At 30.9% G+C, this 15,928-nt stretch overlaps 2 protein-coding genes across 5 annotated transcripts; one reads left to right on the top strand and one right to left on the bottom strand.

The window, feature by feature from the left end:
* Positions 1-1,681: 1,681 nt before the first annotated feature.
* Positions 1,682-10,185, bottom strand: LOC106771523 (B3 domain-containing protein At4g01580-like). Of its 4 annotated transcripts, none has more exons than XM_022785784.1 (7): positions 9,751-10,183; positions 8,255-8,369; positions 6,534-6,776; positions 2,912-3,019; positions 2,488-2,773; positions 2,135-2,274; positions 1,682-2,037 (listed from the first exon to the last, which is right to left on the bottom strand). In XM_022785784.1, the coding sequence occupies exons 3-7, from the start codon at positions 6,660-6,662 to the stop codon at positions 1,804-1,806; spliced, it is 897 nt and encodes a 298-aa protein (XP_022641505.1). In that variant the 5' UTR covers positions 6,663-6,776; positions 8,255-8,369; positions 9,751-10,183; the 3' UTR covers positions 1,682-1,803. The 4 variants fall into 4 exon arrangements, 3 of the variants coding, with proteins under 3 accessions (XP_022641505.1, XP_022641504.1, XP_014512944.1); XM_022785783.1 differs by having other exon boundaries at positions 2,488-2,836; positions 9,751-10,181; XR_002669503.1 differs by lacking the exons at positions 1,682-2,037; positions 2,135-2,274; positions 2,488-2,773; positions 2,912-3,019 and adding exons at positions 5,067-5,432; positions 5,525-5,663; positions 5,856-6,192; positions 6,281-6,388 and having other exon boundaries at positions 9,751-10,185.
* Positions 10,186-10,933: 748 nt separating this feature from the next.
* LOC106770979 (NADH dehydrogenase [ubiquinone] 1 beta subcomplex subunit 7) lies at positions 10,934-13,573 on the top strand. Its single transcript, XM_014656841.2, has 2 exons — positions 10,934-11,306; positions 13,500-13,573. Exon 1 carries the CDS (start codon positions 10,987-10,989, stop codon positions 11,281-11,283), a length of 297 nt encoding a protein of 98 aa, XP_014512327.1. The 5' UTR covers positions 10,934-10,986; the 3' UTR covers positions 11,284-11,306; positions 13,500-13,573.
* The last annotated feature ends 2,355 nt before the right edge of the window (positions 13,574-15,928 follow it).

Here is a 15,928-nt window from a genome sequence, read left to right as displayed (position 1 = left end):
AACTCCGAGGTATTCTCTGTCATGAAATGTTCAACAGAGTGAATAGCATTAGCATAATACTAAATGGAAAATGAGAGTCACCCCTTCAAAATCTTGATCGAAAAAGGTACTTGATAAATGGAAGATTTTAAAAAAGAATGAATGAACAGTTACCAGATCCCCGTTTCGAAGTGTGCCTTCATCAATTTTCTTGAAGAAGTGAATGGCACTACCATCACTGGAAGACATTGTTCAAGGAACTAGGATTTGGACCATTCAAAGCATCCTTTCATATGTTACAAAGTTCAGGATGTGTTGTAAATTGTGATTTATAGAACAATAAATGCATATAACTGTTCACCTTTGCAAATTCCTTAACGATGATTCCTTGGAAAGGCAAAAGACTGTATTCTTAATTATTGACTATTCTTGTTCTTAATTCACCATTGACTCTATTTTCACTCTTGGATCAAACTTCTTTTGTGTATATGTTGATAATAAAGAATTATTAAGTGAAAAGGTTAATGTGGTATATATTTCTACTTTATAAACTAATTTCTTGTATTGATTGAGATTTTTTTTTCTAAATTTTTTTTTTAATTATGTACTATTTCTTATTATTATAGATTGGAAAGATTAGATAACAAATAAAATATTTATCGAATTTTAAATTGCTATTTACATTTGATAGATCCAATTATTTAATGTAGTCCAACTTTCTTATTTTGAAACAAGTGAGTTTTTAATTCACATCACATTGAAATATATAGACTAAAATATGGAATTTTAAAAAAGGGTTAAATATGTTTTTAGTCCCTATACTTTGAGACGATTTTGGTTTTAGTTCCTCTTTAAAACTATAGTACAATTTAGTCTTTCAACTTTAGAAAACTCTGGTTTTAGTCCTTTTTATCAAATTTTTTTAACTTTATTTACTGTTTCAAGCATGTTAAATTATAGCATTTGGATTGTTTATACTGTTTGACACATTTTTTATATATATATATAATTCTACAACTGTTATCTTCCATTATTTTAAACTAATATATTTTTGGGCTATTCAAACTTAGTCTATTTTTTCTTTTACAATAAAATTGTACAGTTTCATGTTTTTAGGGCTTCCTTTTTAAACTCTTAAGACAATAAGATAATTGAACATATATTTTAATTTTCATATTATATCATCATTGATCTATTTGGACTACCTTGTATTCACTGAGTACATCTGTATAATTACAAAGAAAAAACACATTTTATACAAAGATGAAATTTTATTACAAAAATAAAATGTATATTATGGATAGTGTTAACTAAAATATGTTATCAGTAATTTAATTATCTTTTATTAAAAAAGTTATTCTTGGAATGTATCAGGAGTATGAAGTATGCGTCTCACTGTCATGAACCGTAACTGCAGATACTACTCCTTATGTAATGATTCTATCAACTTTACATTATCTTATCTTTTATATTTCTTATAGAATGTCTTAATCAACTTACAGTATCTATAATTATTTATTCCGCAGTTAAAATAAGAATAACTGTTTAGTTATCATTAACACTAAATTCCAATGCTGATGTAAACAAACTATACTTTCATCCTAACTTTGGTAAACACCGTCTTCTTTACCCCAATTCTTTCTTAAAATATTTTAAATATAAATCACCTAATGCAGTGCTATATTTCAATGAACATAACTAGTTGATTAGATAACAGTAACACTGTTTATTTAAATGTCTCATACTTGAGAACACTCCATTACAATATTTTTTTTCAAATTCCTCAGCAAGACCAAGGCTTTCATTCAGCAAATTAGTCGTTCTTTAGAAAACATGAGCTTTAAAAATACAATCCTTCTTGCTAATCAATTCGAATACACATACATCTCCTGGTTTCAATTCATTTTCAGTCAAAAACAAGTGAATGCCAGCACCGAAACAATGACGAGAAAAACAACTTTTTTTATATAACAACTTTACTTTCCACGATCTTTGCCCACGCTGCAGCAACGCACACTTCTTCTTCTTTCTAATAATGCCTTCCAAATCTGGTATCCACTGCATAAGATATATTTTTATTGTAAGAGTTTGAATGTAGAGTAGAACCAAACACTGAATCAAATTAACATGTGTTTCATGTTTAAGATTTACCCACCAGCCGATAGTCCATCGCATTACAAGCTTTGATGACAACAGTGAAAAAGGGATTGCATGAAATGAAATTACATGCTATTTTTCTTGCTCTAGTTTGTTTTGGCTGGTTCAAAGATGAAGTTTTCTGAACAGACTTCTCACCTGTGGAAATGCAATTCACATACTAAATCAGTCAACTAAACCAGTCAACGAGATGTTTTGTCAAGATGTTTTGTCAAGAATCTTGAAATTTTGTGAAATGACATGCTTGGTGGATTCAACTCTCACCTATCAGACATCTCATGGACATAAAATTCTGATCCACATAATACAAAAAATTTAAAGATAACAACCAAACAAAACATGAATCCTTACCTTCTATATCTTCAGGGCTCTCTTCTTCATCCAAAATTAGGATAGGTTCCTCCTCGTTATGATCAAGGTTGTAATTTCCATCACCAGTGAGACAGGGATAGTCTATTTCCAGTCCACTTTGGTCACATATGTTTACATGAATCTGGGATATCCCTTCGTATTTAAAGAAAACAAAGTGTCCATGGTCTAAGGAATAATGTTCCACAAATTCCTTCCATCCCTCTTTCAGCCAAATCTCACCGTTGTCTTTTTCCCAGATCACTTTCCATTCAGTTCCATTTGGAAGCTTCATGAACAAAGGATTAGGCAAATCACCTCCATGTTTGACACTGAACATGTTTGGTATTTTCTACAAAAGGAAATTAGTTACAGTGTTTAATAATGCTCATAGATCTCTATAGATATAAGCCATGAGAATGCTTACAAGCCTTTGAAGATTGGTTTTAAGAATAACTTTGTAGAAAGAGATTGGCAGGGTAGCATTCCTCTGGGTATACTCAGAAGCCATGCGTGTAGTTGGAATATATGTAAGCTAATAAAACAAAAATTATAAGAGTGAAACAACTTATTTGATGGTAATAGAAGCTAATAGAGTATTAAAAAGAACAAAACTTATGGATGAGAAATCAGAATGTATTGCACAAAACTTATAAAAGCAGAGATGGAGAAATCTTACCGCCGGTGAAGATGGTGTTGTCCGCCTCTTGGAGCTCTGCTCTGCTCTGCTGAATTTCTTCTTGAGGTAAGCTAGCTAAAGGCAAAGGCACTGTAAAATATATGTGCTTTCACAAAAATGGTTGATAGAAAAAAGATTCGAGATCAAGAAGAATTGATATCGTTCGAAACAGGAACGGACGTCAGGTGCAATTGCAATATCATTGATTACGTTTCTTTGATTTTTTTTCTTTTTTGTTTTGTTTTTCTCTTTTCATATGTTTTCATTTTCTTCTTAAAAAAATTATAAAATTAAATAAAGTCAAATTAAAAAAAAATCAAATCAAATCAAAATAATAACATAAACTAAAATAAAAATGAAATGTCATTAAGTTAACACGTCTAACTCAATCAAAATAATTTTAAATGAAACCAATTCTACGTAGACGAAAAGTGAAATCCATTTTAATTCAATAAAAAACAAGAGATTCCAAAAATTTGAAATCAATTCCATAAAACATTGTATTATACTATTTGTTTATCTTTTAATTTTTGTATTTCAAATAATTGTTTAAAACATATTTAACTCATCAATATTATTTTATATTATTACTAATATTAAACATAATTTGATAATCTTTATTTTCAATTAATTAAACCTCTCATAAATTTTTAAAAATTTTATTTCTAAATTCAATTTTATCTCCTCCAAATTTCTTAAAAAAGAAAACACACTTTATTCACAATTTTTTTCACATGACAAAAAGTATCTTTATTTATCATTTCCCAGAAAAACATAATAATAACCTACGTTCTTTGCGTAGGTCACGTAACCCAACAATAAATAAAGACAGGCTTCATCATTCCTTTCTTGTGTATGACTGTCCTTTCTGATTTTTCTGCTTATTTATTGTTTCCTAATACAATCAAAATATATAATTGCATCTCTTTCTTTGCTTCTAACTTTTGAGAACCAAACACAACTATTACTTCCACGATTAATATTTATCTAGTATAATATGTTTTACGTGATGGTATTATTTTAAGTTTTAAAAAAAGTAAAACTTAATTAAAAAAGAGATCTTATACTAATTTGAGAATTATATGAAATTAGGGTTTCTGATTTTCGTTTAAAAGTGGGAATTATTCAACTAAAATAGTTGTTGATCTACAACATCAGGGTTTTGTTGTAAACCGAAATTGTTCTTTTGCAACTTGGGTATTTGATTGCGAAAATTCCCTTTTCATCCAAAATTTAGGGTTTTCAAATTGAGAAAAACTTGTTTATGTCCCTTCTCTCATTGGGAAAGTGGTATGTGCTCTTTAAAAGAAAAATAAAAAGAGAAGAATATAATGAAATCCTAATTATTTTTCATTTCAAAATTACACATCTCGATCTTCAATGTATCACGTGGTTAATATTTACAAACTCAACATATTACGTACGTGATTGAAAAATTAATACCGTTCACTTAAATTAATATCAAAGATACAATTGAATCAATTTTTTGTACAAACAACAACCTAATTGAATTAAAAACTAACTGAAGGACCAACAATTTGAAACATTTCTGCATAGAAACCTAAAAAATATTAAACCTTTTATTTATTCACTTTTCCTTTATTCTTTTTCTATTAAATAAAATTTAACTTAAGTGTTATAATAAATGTAATAATTTATCCATTGGAATGTTTGCTAAACCAATGGATTTGACAACCAACATTCACATTAGCAAGTCAGAGTTTTGATTTCAAACAGATAAGAATATCTGCTCAACTATTCATCAATCAAATCTTCTAGCTCACGCTCTAATGCAATTTCATCCTAACTTTGGTAAACACCATTTTCTTTACCTCAATTCTTTTTTAAAGTATTTTAAATAACAGCAATCATAAATCACGTAATGCCGTGCTACGTTTCATGATTAGATAACATTAACACTGTTTAAATGTCTAATACTTGGAACATCATCCCATTACAATATCTTTGTTTCTTTACAACATTTTCCTTCAAATTCCTCGGTAAGACCACGGCTTTCATGCAGAAATTAGTGGTCTCTTTAGAAAATATGAACTTTAAAAATACAATCCTCCTTGCTAATCAATTCAAATATACAAACATCTTCTTCTTTCACTTCATTTTCTGTCAAAAACAAGTGAATGCCAGCACCGAAACAATAACGAGAAAAACAATTTTTATTAAATAACAACTTTACTTTCCACGATCTTTCTCCACGCTGCAGCACCACACACTTTTTCTTTTCGATAATGCCTTCCAAATCTGGTATGTACTGCATAAGATATATTTTTATGGTTAGAGTTTGAATGTAGAGCAGAACCAAACATTACATCAACATGTGTTTCATGTTTAAGATTATCCCACCAGCCGATAAGCCACCGCATGTTTGATGACAACAGTGAAAAAGGGATTGCATGAAATGAAATTGCGTGCTATTTCTCTTGCCCTAGTTTGATTTGGCTGGTTCAAAGATGAAGTTCTCTCAACAGACTTCTTACCTTACCTGTGGAATGCAATTCACGTACCAAACCAGTCAACTACATATTTTGTGAAGGATCTCATTCATATCTCGCTATCAGACATCATCAACATAAAATTCTAATTCACATAATACAACAAACAAATATATATATATATATATATATATATATATATATATATAAAGATAACAAGCAAACAAAGAATGTATTCTTACCTCCTATTTGTTCAGGCCTCTCTTCTTCATCGGGTTCTTCCTCATTTTGATCAAGGTTGTAATTTCCATTACCAGTGCCACAAGGATAGTCTATTTCCGCTCCATTTTGGTCACATATGTTTACATCAATACGAGATGTTCCTTCGTATTTAAAGAAAACAAAATATCCATGATCCAAGGAATAATGTTCCACAAATTCCTTCCATCCCTCTTTCAACCAAATCTCACCATTGTTTTTTTCCCACATCACTTTCCATTGAGTTCCGTTTGGAAGCTTCATGAGCAAAGGATTTGGCAAACCACCTCCATATTTGGCTGTGAATAAATTTGGTATTTTCTGCAAAAGGAAATTGGTGATCAGTGTCTTATAATGCTCATAAATCTCTATTAGTATACGTATAGATATAAACCATAAGAATGCTTACAACGCTTTGAAGATTGGTTTTAAGGATGACTTTGAAGAAGGAGATTGGCAGGGTAGCATTCCTCTGGGTACACTCAGAAGCCATGCGTGTAGTTGAAATATATGTAAGCTAATAAAACAAAAAATTATAAGAGTGAAACAACTTATTTGATGGTAATAGAAGCTAATAGAGTATTAAAAAGAACAAAACTTATGGATGAGAAATCAGAATGTATTGCACAAAACTTACAAAGACAGAGATGGAAAAATCTTACCGCCGGTGAAGATGGTGTTGTTTGGCTCTTGGAGCTCTTGAAGATTGCTGGCTCTCTTTCTGAATTCGTTCTCCTCTTCTCTTTTTTTGATTGAATCCTTTCTCTTACTCCATTAGCCTTATTATTCATGAGTCAGATGAAGCCAAAGTCAAAGGCGTGGCCCTGTAAAATGGCAGCCACCCTATTCTGCTCTGCTGCTGTATTTCTTCTTGAGGTAAGCTAGCTAAAGGCAAAGGCATTGTACTGCTTACACAAAAATGGTTGATAGAAAAAAGATATTAGACCAAGAAAGAAGGATTGATATCATTGCAATCTCACTGATCAGTTTCTTTCAATTTTTTTTTCTTTTTTTTTTCTTTTTTCTTTTTTCATATGTTATCATTTTCATCTTAAAAATGATTAAAAGATTAAATAAAGTAAAATAAAAAGAAAATCAAATCAAAATAATAACATAAACTAAAATAAAAATGAAACACATAATTAAGTTAACACGTCTAACTCAATCAAAAGATTTTTAAGATGAAACCAATTCTACATACAATAAGACGAAAAGTGAAATCCATTTTATTTCAATACAAAAACAAGAGATTCCAAAAACTTTGAAATCAATTCCATAAGACACTGTATTATACTATTTATTTATCTTTTAATTTTTGTATTTCAAATATTTTTTTAAAACGTATTTAACTCATCAATATTATTTTATATTATTTATAATATTAAAAATAATTTGATAATCTTTATTTTCAATTAAATTAAACCTCTCATAAATTTTTTAAAATTTTATTTCTAAATTCAATTTTATCTCCTCCAAATTTCTTAAAAAAGAAAACACATTTTATTCATAATTTTTAAAAATACTTTTATAATGTATTATATTATATTATCTTATCAGTTTAACTTTCTTTTAAACCTGTCAAATAGATCCTGATATTAGTCCATGTGGGTTGGGACCAAAAAAGCCCAAAGAACCAAAAAAACCCTTTATTAAAAAAGTTTCCAGGGTTTTAGTCCCAAAGCCCTGTGGGTCACGCCAGCTCATGGACTTTCCTTTTTACTAAATTTTATGTATAGAAGAAAAAAAATTATGGTCCAGAAACATTGCAAAAAACATTCCACAACAAATCTGCATAGCTACAACATTCCAAATCTGCATTTCATTCTCATATTCCATCAGTCTTTGGCTCGATAATTTGTATCCATAAGAAATTCCATCGTCAATGAACACAAACGACTGAGATTCAGGCTCAAGACCAATATTTGAATGCTGAAAAGCCACTTTTCCTTCTGCACATTCATTATGATACTGTCAAAAATTAGTTAGGCTAGAATTTAAAAGTAAGAAAATTGATAATAAATGAAACAATACCATTTAAAACATTTGATAAACAGATACCCTTTATAAGCAAATCATAAGGAGAACAGGTGTTTAGAATAGTTACATAATTGTTTTAAAGAACTAGTAAGAACCATGCTTAACCCACATTCAACACACAGATCAAGAAACAAAACACACTAAACCAGAATTGAGAATCATGGCCAAACAAATTTAAATTGTATGTATGTGAGCCTCATTTGAGGGGTCACAATCTTGATAAAACACAAATGGTATAAACCAATGCTATACTTGTTTAACCCATATTAAAGCAAAAAACAAGTAAAAGTCAGCAAGATACAATAAAACAACCAATTGCAGGGATCATAAATAAACAGTATGTCACCTAATTTCATGGTGCAGCCAGGTAAAGATTCATGGGTAAATTTTCATCAACAGTCACAAGTCTTCGACTATTTTTAACCAAAGAGACTAGTCTGATTACATTGTTCTTCAGAGATCTGAAAAATAGAAAACAATAACAATGATGGGTTAGCAAAGTAACTAAATTAACTGCATGTAATGAAAACAAGAAGCAATAATGAATTCCACGATCTATAGAAGCATTGAAAGCTAAAAACCAATAACAACATTCTACTCTACTGTTCCAAAGGATAAAAAAGGAAGAAAAAAGTAAAAAGAGAAAGAAAGAAAGAGCAATTCTCTAATCATAAGAAATCATAAAATATTTATTTGCAGTTGACTATAAAACATCTTCAGTGAACTCAAATTTCACACACAAATATATCTAAAAAATAAATAAAAAAGATCAAACATTTGATAAATAAAACATCAGGTATTTGATAAGGGGAATATATCTGGATATTAGATCAAACACATTGTACATTGAGATCAAAACAAGAGGGTACCTAAAAGAACCTCAGATGATGAGCCGTGTGAAAACGCATTTAGATGACCAACATAAAGCATAATACCTTAAAAATTATAAAACTATTTGATTTAGAAGTTCATTGAATAAATCAATACAACACAATAAGTCTGTTAACTTTAATACCTTAAAAATTATACAATTTGTATTTCTTATTAGTTTACAATATTGTAAAACCTTTCACAATTTTCATTTACAAACAAGAAGGAACAATATATAAAGGGAATACTTGAAGTGTACCAATCTATGTAAAAAAAACTATAAAAAAGATGACTGTCAGATTTTGTTCTAAGAGTGCAACTACATAGTACCCTATCCTGAAAACCATTGTCTGCAGATGTTAAACTGTAACATGAACTGCTTAATATGTGTTAGCCTACTTAGATATTAACTAGGCCATATTAAGTTAAGCTGGTATGTTATCCCTGTCTTTAATCTTGCATCTTCTACTTCACCATGCTTGTTGTTTGACATCATATTCCCATGAGCAGATACCATATGCTATAGTTTTAGTTTGAATCATTCAACTACTTCAAGCAAACTAACAACATCCACTCCATTACAGTATAAAGAGAAAGATTACAGTAATTGGGAAAGATCGTATGTGGCTTTTAACCTGTATAAAGAGAAATTAACATTCATCTACGAAAATTACAGTGTCCTAATACATTAGAATGCTACGCATACAGACATCCTCATACACCCTCTTCACACTTGGTTTCCTAATATCCATGCACCAAAGTTGCAAATGAAGAATGCTACGCATACAGACAATTTTTTACATACTTTCCTTCAACAAAAAACAAATAAACCCTTGACCTTTGTCTAAGAATACATTAGATAGCATTTTCTGCAGGGGTCTCAAGAACTGATTTGGTAGCTCATGAATCATTGATGAAGTGGTTCACAACAATCTTTAGAAAAAACACGAAAAGTATTTGAAAGAAGCTAACCTTGATTCTTCTTCGCCGCCTGTACCACCGCTGCCGTGAAGTGTCGTTGACTCTACTTTGTGTCGTCGTTCACTGTGTGTTTCCGTCCACCATGCGCCGTCGCCTGCCGTCGACTCTGTACTGCCGTCTGCCGTCGACCTATGTTGCGGTTGCTAGCTCAAGGGTTTGATCAGAGAGAATGAGTGAGAGTCGGAAAAAGAAAAGTAACTTGGCGACTACGGGAGCTTTAGAGTAAACTTTTCAATGTTTTGAGAGATAGGGTTGACCCGACCCTGATTCAATCTCAACCCACTTTCTGGGGGTTGACAGCTCTACTTTCTTTTATCCTATCAACAATTTTTTTTTTTGAACTTCCACAATCTTGCTTTCAATTCGATAAACTTTTTCACCCTCTCCTGCAACTTCCATCGAATAAAAAGTTTAGGAGAGTGTGATAAACAGATGCAATGATTTCACCCTCTCTATTTAAAAGTTAATTTATCATATAATTTTCAAAATTTATATTTTTAAGTTGTGAATAAAATATTTATAAGTTATAAACAAATTTACGTACTTTTCTTTTTATCATTTTATAAATATTTATAGCAGAACTCTTTTTCTCCAATCTTAATGACTTGTGAAGGGTGAATTCTCCAGTAGAAAAAACAAATAAGAAGAAAAAGTTTATAAAAAATTGATAACATGGATATTCAAATATAAAACAAATTACAAATATAAAAAATATACAATATTAAAAGCAATATCAACCAAATTAATTATTTTTATTAATTTCCATGCTTATAATAAGAGTCTATTTTTTTAAGATAAAATCAACCGAATTAATCATTTTTATTAATTTTAATAATCATATTAAAAATGTTTATATCTTCAAAATGGTATTGTTTTATTTTTATGTTAAGATGTCATAAATATAATTAATTTGTTATCAACCTTCGTGTATTTGTAGATGTATCAGTAAAATTAGAAAAATATTACTCCTCTCCCCTATTACTATACTAAATTATATTTTCATTAGAGTTTTTATAATTTTATAATAAGCTTAATTAAATTTTAAGCATATCATAAATTTAAATATAAGTAAATTCATGTTAAAAGATTACATTTTTTATTAAACATTTATTCTTTTTATTTTCATTTAAATATTATTTAATTTTTAAATTTGAATAAAGAGTATATAGAAAACCCTGGGGAGGGAGGAAATTGATACACAGAGAAGAGCGTGTGGAAGAAAGAACGATGGAAGTTGAAGGATCGTCGAAGAAGATGATAGCGACGCAGGAGGAGATGGTGGAGGCTAGGGTTCCCTTGGCGTATCGGGATCAGTGCGCCCATTTGCTCATCCCTCTCAACAAATGCAGGCAAGCGGAGTTTTATCTTCCATGGAAGTGCGAAAACGAGCGTCACTCCTACGAAAAGTGCGAGTACGAGCTCGTCATGGAGAGAATGCTTCAGATGCAGAAGATCCGCGAAGAACAGCAAAAGGCCGACGCCAAACAACCGCTAATCCTCGTACCCAAACCCGCCAATGCCTGATTCCTTTTCCTCTACCTCTCGCTGTAAGTTTTTCAATTCCTTTCCTCTGCGCTTTTCTCTTATCGTCAATTGTCTCGTCACACCACTGATCGCCCTTTAGGATGACTGGATTCGCTGTTCTTAATTCTTCGGCAGTACCCTATTCACGTTCTTCTACTTTACTAATTAGAATTGTTAGGGCTACTATTCAATTTGGCCCTTTATCAAGTAATTAATCCCTTTTCCGGGTCTATGATAGAGTTCTTATGATTATACTATTATGTTATCACTTTCTGTACTGATTGTGTTGTGGCTGAAAAACAACTCTTGATACTATTCCATGTTGCAAATGTAGTTACCCTTTTAAGAGCAGTACTGAAGACTGATAGTTTGGGGGTACTATGCAGTGTATAGTTGAACCTAATACTGACTGATGGGGAGTAGTGTAGGACTGAAGGGTTGTCACCTTAAGCTTTATATTGATAGTACTAGTATGGTTAATTTGGCTGGCTTTGTGTGTCGTAATCAAAATATTATTCTGTTTTTGTTTCGACTGTAAACATCAGTGTGCGAGAGTTTGTAAGATACAAAAGATATACTTGTTGAAATAAATATAAATAAATCTGCGTAAGAGTATACTTGAGCATTAAGTGTAATAGGAATCTATTATGTTATTAACTCTGGCTTTTCAGTTCGGTCTGCTTTTCACTCTTCTGGTTTCCTCGTGACTCTTTTGCTGCTTTTCTGTATATTGGACAAAATTAGTTTGGATTTTTGAAACTACTTTAAATTTAGTTTTGATTTTAAATTGGAATTTGAATTCCTAGTCAAAGCTCACAATGAGTAGTGCATGATGAGCCAATGACATTTTGGTTGTGGCCATTTAGAGGATGACGAGCTAACACCATCCTGGCCACGGCTAACTAAACAATGTCTTGACCAAATGATGATTTATTAAGATTGTCATTGATTTTGGATTTTGTTTTTAAATCCTACGAAATATCCAATTAGTTGAATTTGATTTAAAATCCATCCATTAAAATGGACTCAAAATTGTTCGGTTTGGTGTGGTTATGGATTGATTTCGATTTTTTGCACACCCTTTTTCTTGTGGGTTTTGATTCTGCGAAGCAAGGACTTCCTCGTATCCCTTTAGACATGTCATGGAAGCAGTGTTCGCCTCAAGGACATGACCACTCAATTTCATAATTTGCCCTCTACACGTCACTCTGCTTTACCAACCCCTCTCCTTTTCCTCCCAGTTTCATTGTGTGAAACACGAGCGTCTAAGTATAGTTGTGGACGATGGGGATGCTGATGAAAATACAGGGTGCAGGTGCGAGGCCAAACAGAAGAAGTGGGACTCGGTCATCATGTTACAGACATAAGCGACATGCTAACAAGGATTGAATGCAACTTTTAACTTTTCTTTTGAAACGAAGAAAAACTCTTTTTAAATCTTTAATTTTCAACCTTAGATTTTATTTTTTTTTGTCTTTCAGATACAATAATTCTATATTAACATTATTTCCACACATTTACGAAGAAAAGATAGAGAAATGTGAGATAAGGACTGAAGTTAAAAACAATTGTATGCGAATTTTTTTTTAAAAAAGAGCAGTGGTGTGAAAATAGTATTTTTAGAACAAATTAAGCTTAAGTTTTGTCACGTATATATACACACATACTTTGTTTACCATGTTTTATGTTTTTGTTTGTTATGTCGTGCCCGAATCCGCTCAACGTAGTTTTGCTTTGATTAACTTGTGACACAGGAAGAGTCTGTTTTCTTAAGCTCACGAGGCTCTAAATCAACTTCGTGAAAAAAATATAGCGAGCAATATTTTCTTTAAAAGAATAGATGAATAATTTGCCGCAAGATTTATGAATAGGTAAGTTTTGCATACAGCTGAATCTATAATTCTCTTGGATGTGGTGATATTTATGTTATGCTCTTCTAGTTACACTCTGGTTTGCCGAGTGGTAATGATCAATGATATAAAACTGTTATGCATTATTATAAGTAAATAACAAAGTGGTATTTTTTCCTAGCAGAGTAGCACTATATGCTTATAAGTCTATCTTTGTAGATTTCATTTCCACCTTCATATCCTTTACATAATCTGTTGACCTTCTTAACCTCTGCCCCTACCCCACACACGCGAACACACAAAAATCTCTATTTATTTTATGCAGTTTCTATATCTTTTTGTTCATGTATTTTTAACTTTTGACAGGAACCATTGCTTGGGACAGATGTTATTTCATGTTTTGCTATTGTATGGATCAAAGTTACCTTGGAGTGTTTGTCCAAAAGACTACTTCAGAGTTTTTATACCTTTTTAGCTATTTCTTCTGTCATGGACCCATGTTTCTGCTTGGAAGGAATAAAATTTATTGTTAACATTTCATAGACATATTAACTGACTGGTTTCATACACACATCTTGTCCATGCCCTTGATCATTTTCAATAGCTTACTATTTTTAGATATTTGGTTGCCAGATTCAGATGTGATTCTAGAACACCTGCCGAGTGATCTAATCTAACGATGTAATTAGACATTTGAACGAGGTTTGAAGTAACCCTGTCAACATGAATTTTGAGACGGTATCAGAGCCGACGATGTAATATAGAATTCTGAAAAGACGATGGTTTACTATATTAAGGAATAGAAGGAGTTTTAAGTTGCAAATTGGAAAATCCTGGGGAAGAAATAGTACAATTTCATGAAACAAGATTCAACGACAATGTTTAGGAAGGGAAATTAATTCATTCTTGATTGCATTTTTAAGTTGGGGTTTGGCACTGCCAATTTCTTGGTGTTTGACCGATGAATATTCCTGAGGCTTATCAATATTCGCATCTAGTTCATTTCAGTCTATAGAAATGTCTGACCGTGTCATAAGTCAGGATTTTGGGACCTCGGGAGTGTGATGGTTTTTGAATTTTTCATCCTTTTATTAGGCTTGACTTTATAGCCCTGTATACGAAGCTTCAGTAGAGCTGTTTTTGGGTAGTTAATAGAAATGATACTTTTCTAACCTGATCAGTTGAATTCGTCCTGATTTGGAAATGTTTTCTGGATGCCCAAACTGTGGTTATCTTCACTTCTGTAACCATGATGTATCCGAAACATAATATGTCTTGGCCATATTACCTTGATAGAAATTTTACAAATGTAATTGTACTTTTTAAAGCCCCTCTAGCAAAAGAATTATAATTCACCTATAAAACATAAGTTTCTTTTAAATTTTATTAGAAAACAGTAGCAAAGGAATTATACTCCAGGACTGAGTTTAAGTGGGGTCACATGACCTTTATTAAGCCAAGTGTGTTGTTGTGCCCTGCAGCTTTAGTTAAAGGAATGGCAGCACTGCTATTAGATATTGGATGTGTCAATTATTTCTATTGGCTCACAAATTGAGTACAATTTTAGTAATTTCTATGCAACCTTTTGTGCACAACAGGCGCCCGACTTAAAGGAAGCATGGACCTTTACACAGTTGGCTAGCGTCTTGGGCTTGGACCATCTTTTAATAGTCTTTTCCAAATACACTTTTGAGGGAAAAAATTATGAAAATTTGACTCTTTTTTTTTTTTTTTACAAAGATGGAATTAGTTTAGGTATAAGTTAACTAAAATTTATTATATAATTTTCCAAATTTTTTTAATTTGTGCGTAAATTAACTCTAACTTTTTTGTTTTCTAGAAACTTTTTTCAAAGAATCATTCAAACAGACCCTTAATTAAAACATATCTAGAACAGAAAATAAATAAAAGGTATTACCTATTTGATGACTTAAAATACATGGTTCTTTTTTAAAAAAAATGCATATTTTTAATCTTTCTAATTTTGAAATTTTCATACTCTAAGCGGTTGAATAGATAGTGCTTAGAATATTTGTACTATTTTTATATAATTAGATAATGCTAAGAAAAATACCTTTCAAATTTTGAAAAACTATAAAAAAAAGAAGAGAGAGAGAGAGAGAAAGATAAACTGAAATTTAGATATTTTCGAACAAGTGCTTTTATCCAAGAAAAGGAGATAAACTGGAATTTAGATAAAAGGAGAAAAATATTTTTATTCAGCTGTCTCTTAAAGCTTGTCAGAATAAGTGGAATGTATGCCGTGATGGACCTACTTGGAATACCTGTCGGCAATTCCACATCCTATTATTCCAAATTTGTATGAAAATAAGCCAAAAAAGTTTATTAGCGTATTCCTAAATTTATACATTATCTTATTATTGAGTGAGAGGCTCCTATGTCAATATAAAATGTGTAGAATCTTATATTATATTGTAATGTTATTTATGGTAAAATATGCTTACATATAAAATTCCCGTAATATTAAATATACTTTAAAAAAAAACAAGTAATATTTTTATCTCAGTTAGCTCTAAATGTATTTTTTAGGTTTCTAAAGTTTAAACATATTTTGTAGAGTTCTCTAAATTTAAACTTGTTTTTAGTCTTTAATATAAACGAAAAATATATATACGAATGATGGTTTTAAGTGTTAGTTATATATCGAACATTATTTTTCATTTTAAATTTAAGTTTCATAATTTATATTAAAAAAGTGTTTGGGCATTGGATTTGGTCGATTGGGTAGAATTTTGACAAATCCATTATCCAACCCACTAAAAAATTTTGGGTTG

The sequence above is a fragment of the Vigna radiata genome, chromosome 8 (assembly GCF_000741045.1).
Source record: "Vigna radiata var. radiata cultivar VC1973A chromosome 8, Vradiata_ver6, whole genome shotgun sequence".
Classification (NCBI taxonomy): domain Eukaryota; kingdom Viridiplantae; phylum Streptophyta; class Magnoliopsida; order Fabales; family Fabaceae; genus Vigna; species Vigna radiata.
The sequence above is the reverse complement of the archived record's forward strand: the minus strand, read 5'-3'. Positions and strand labels throughout refer to the sequence as shown.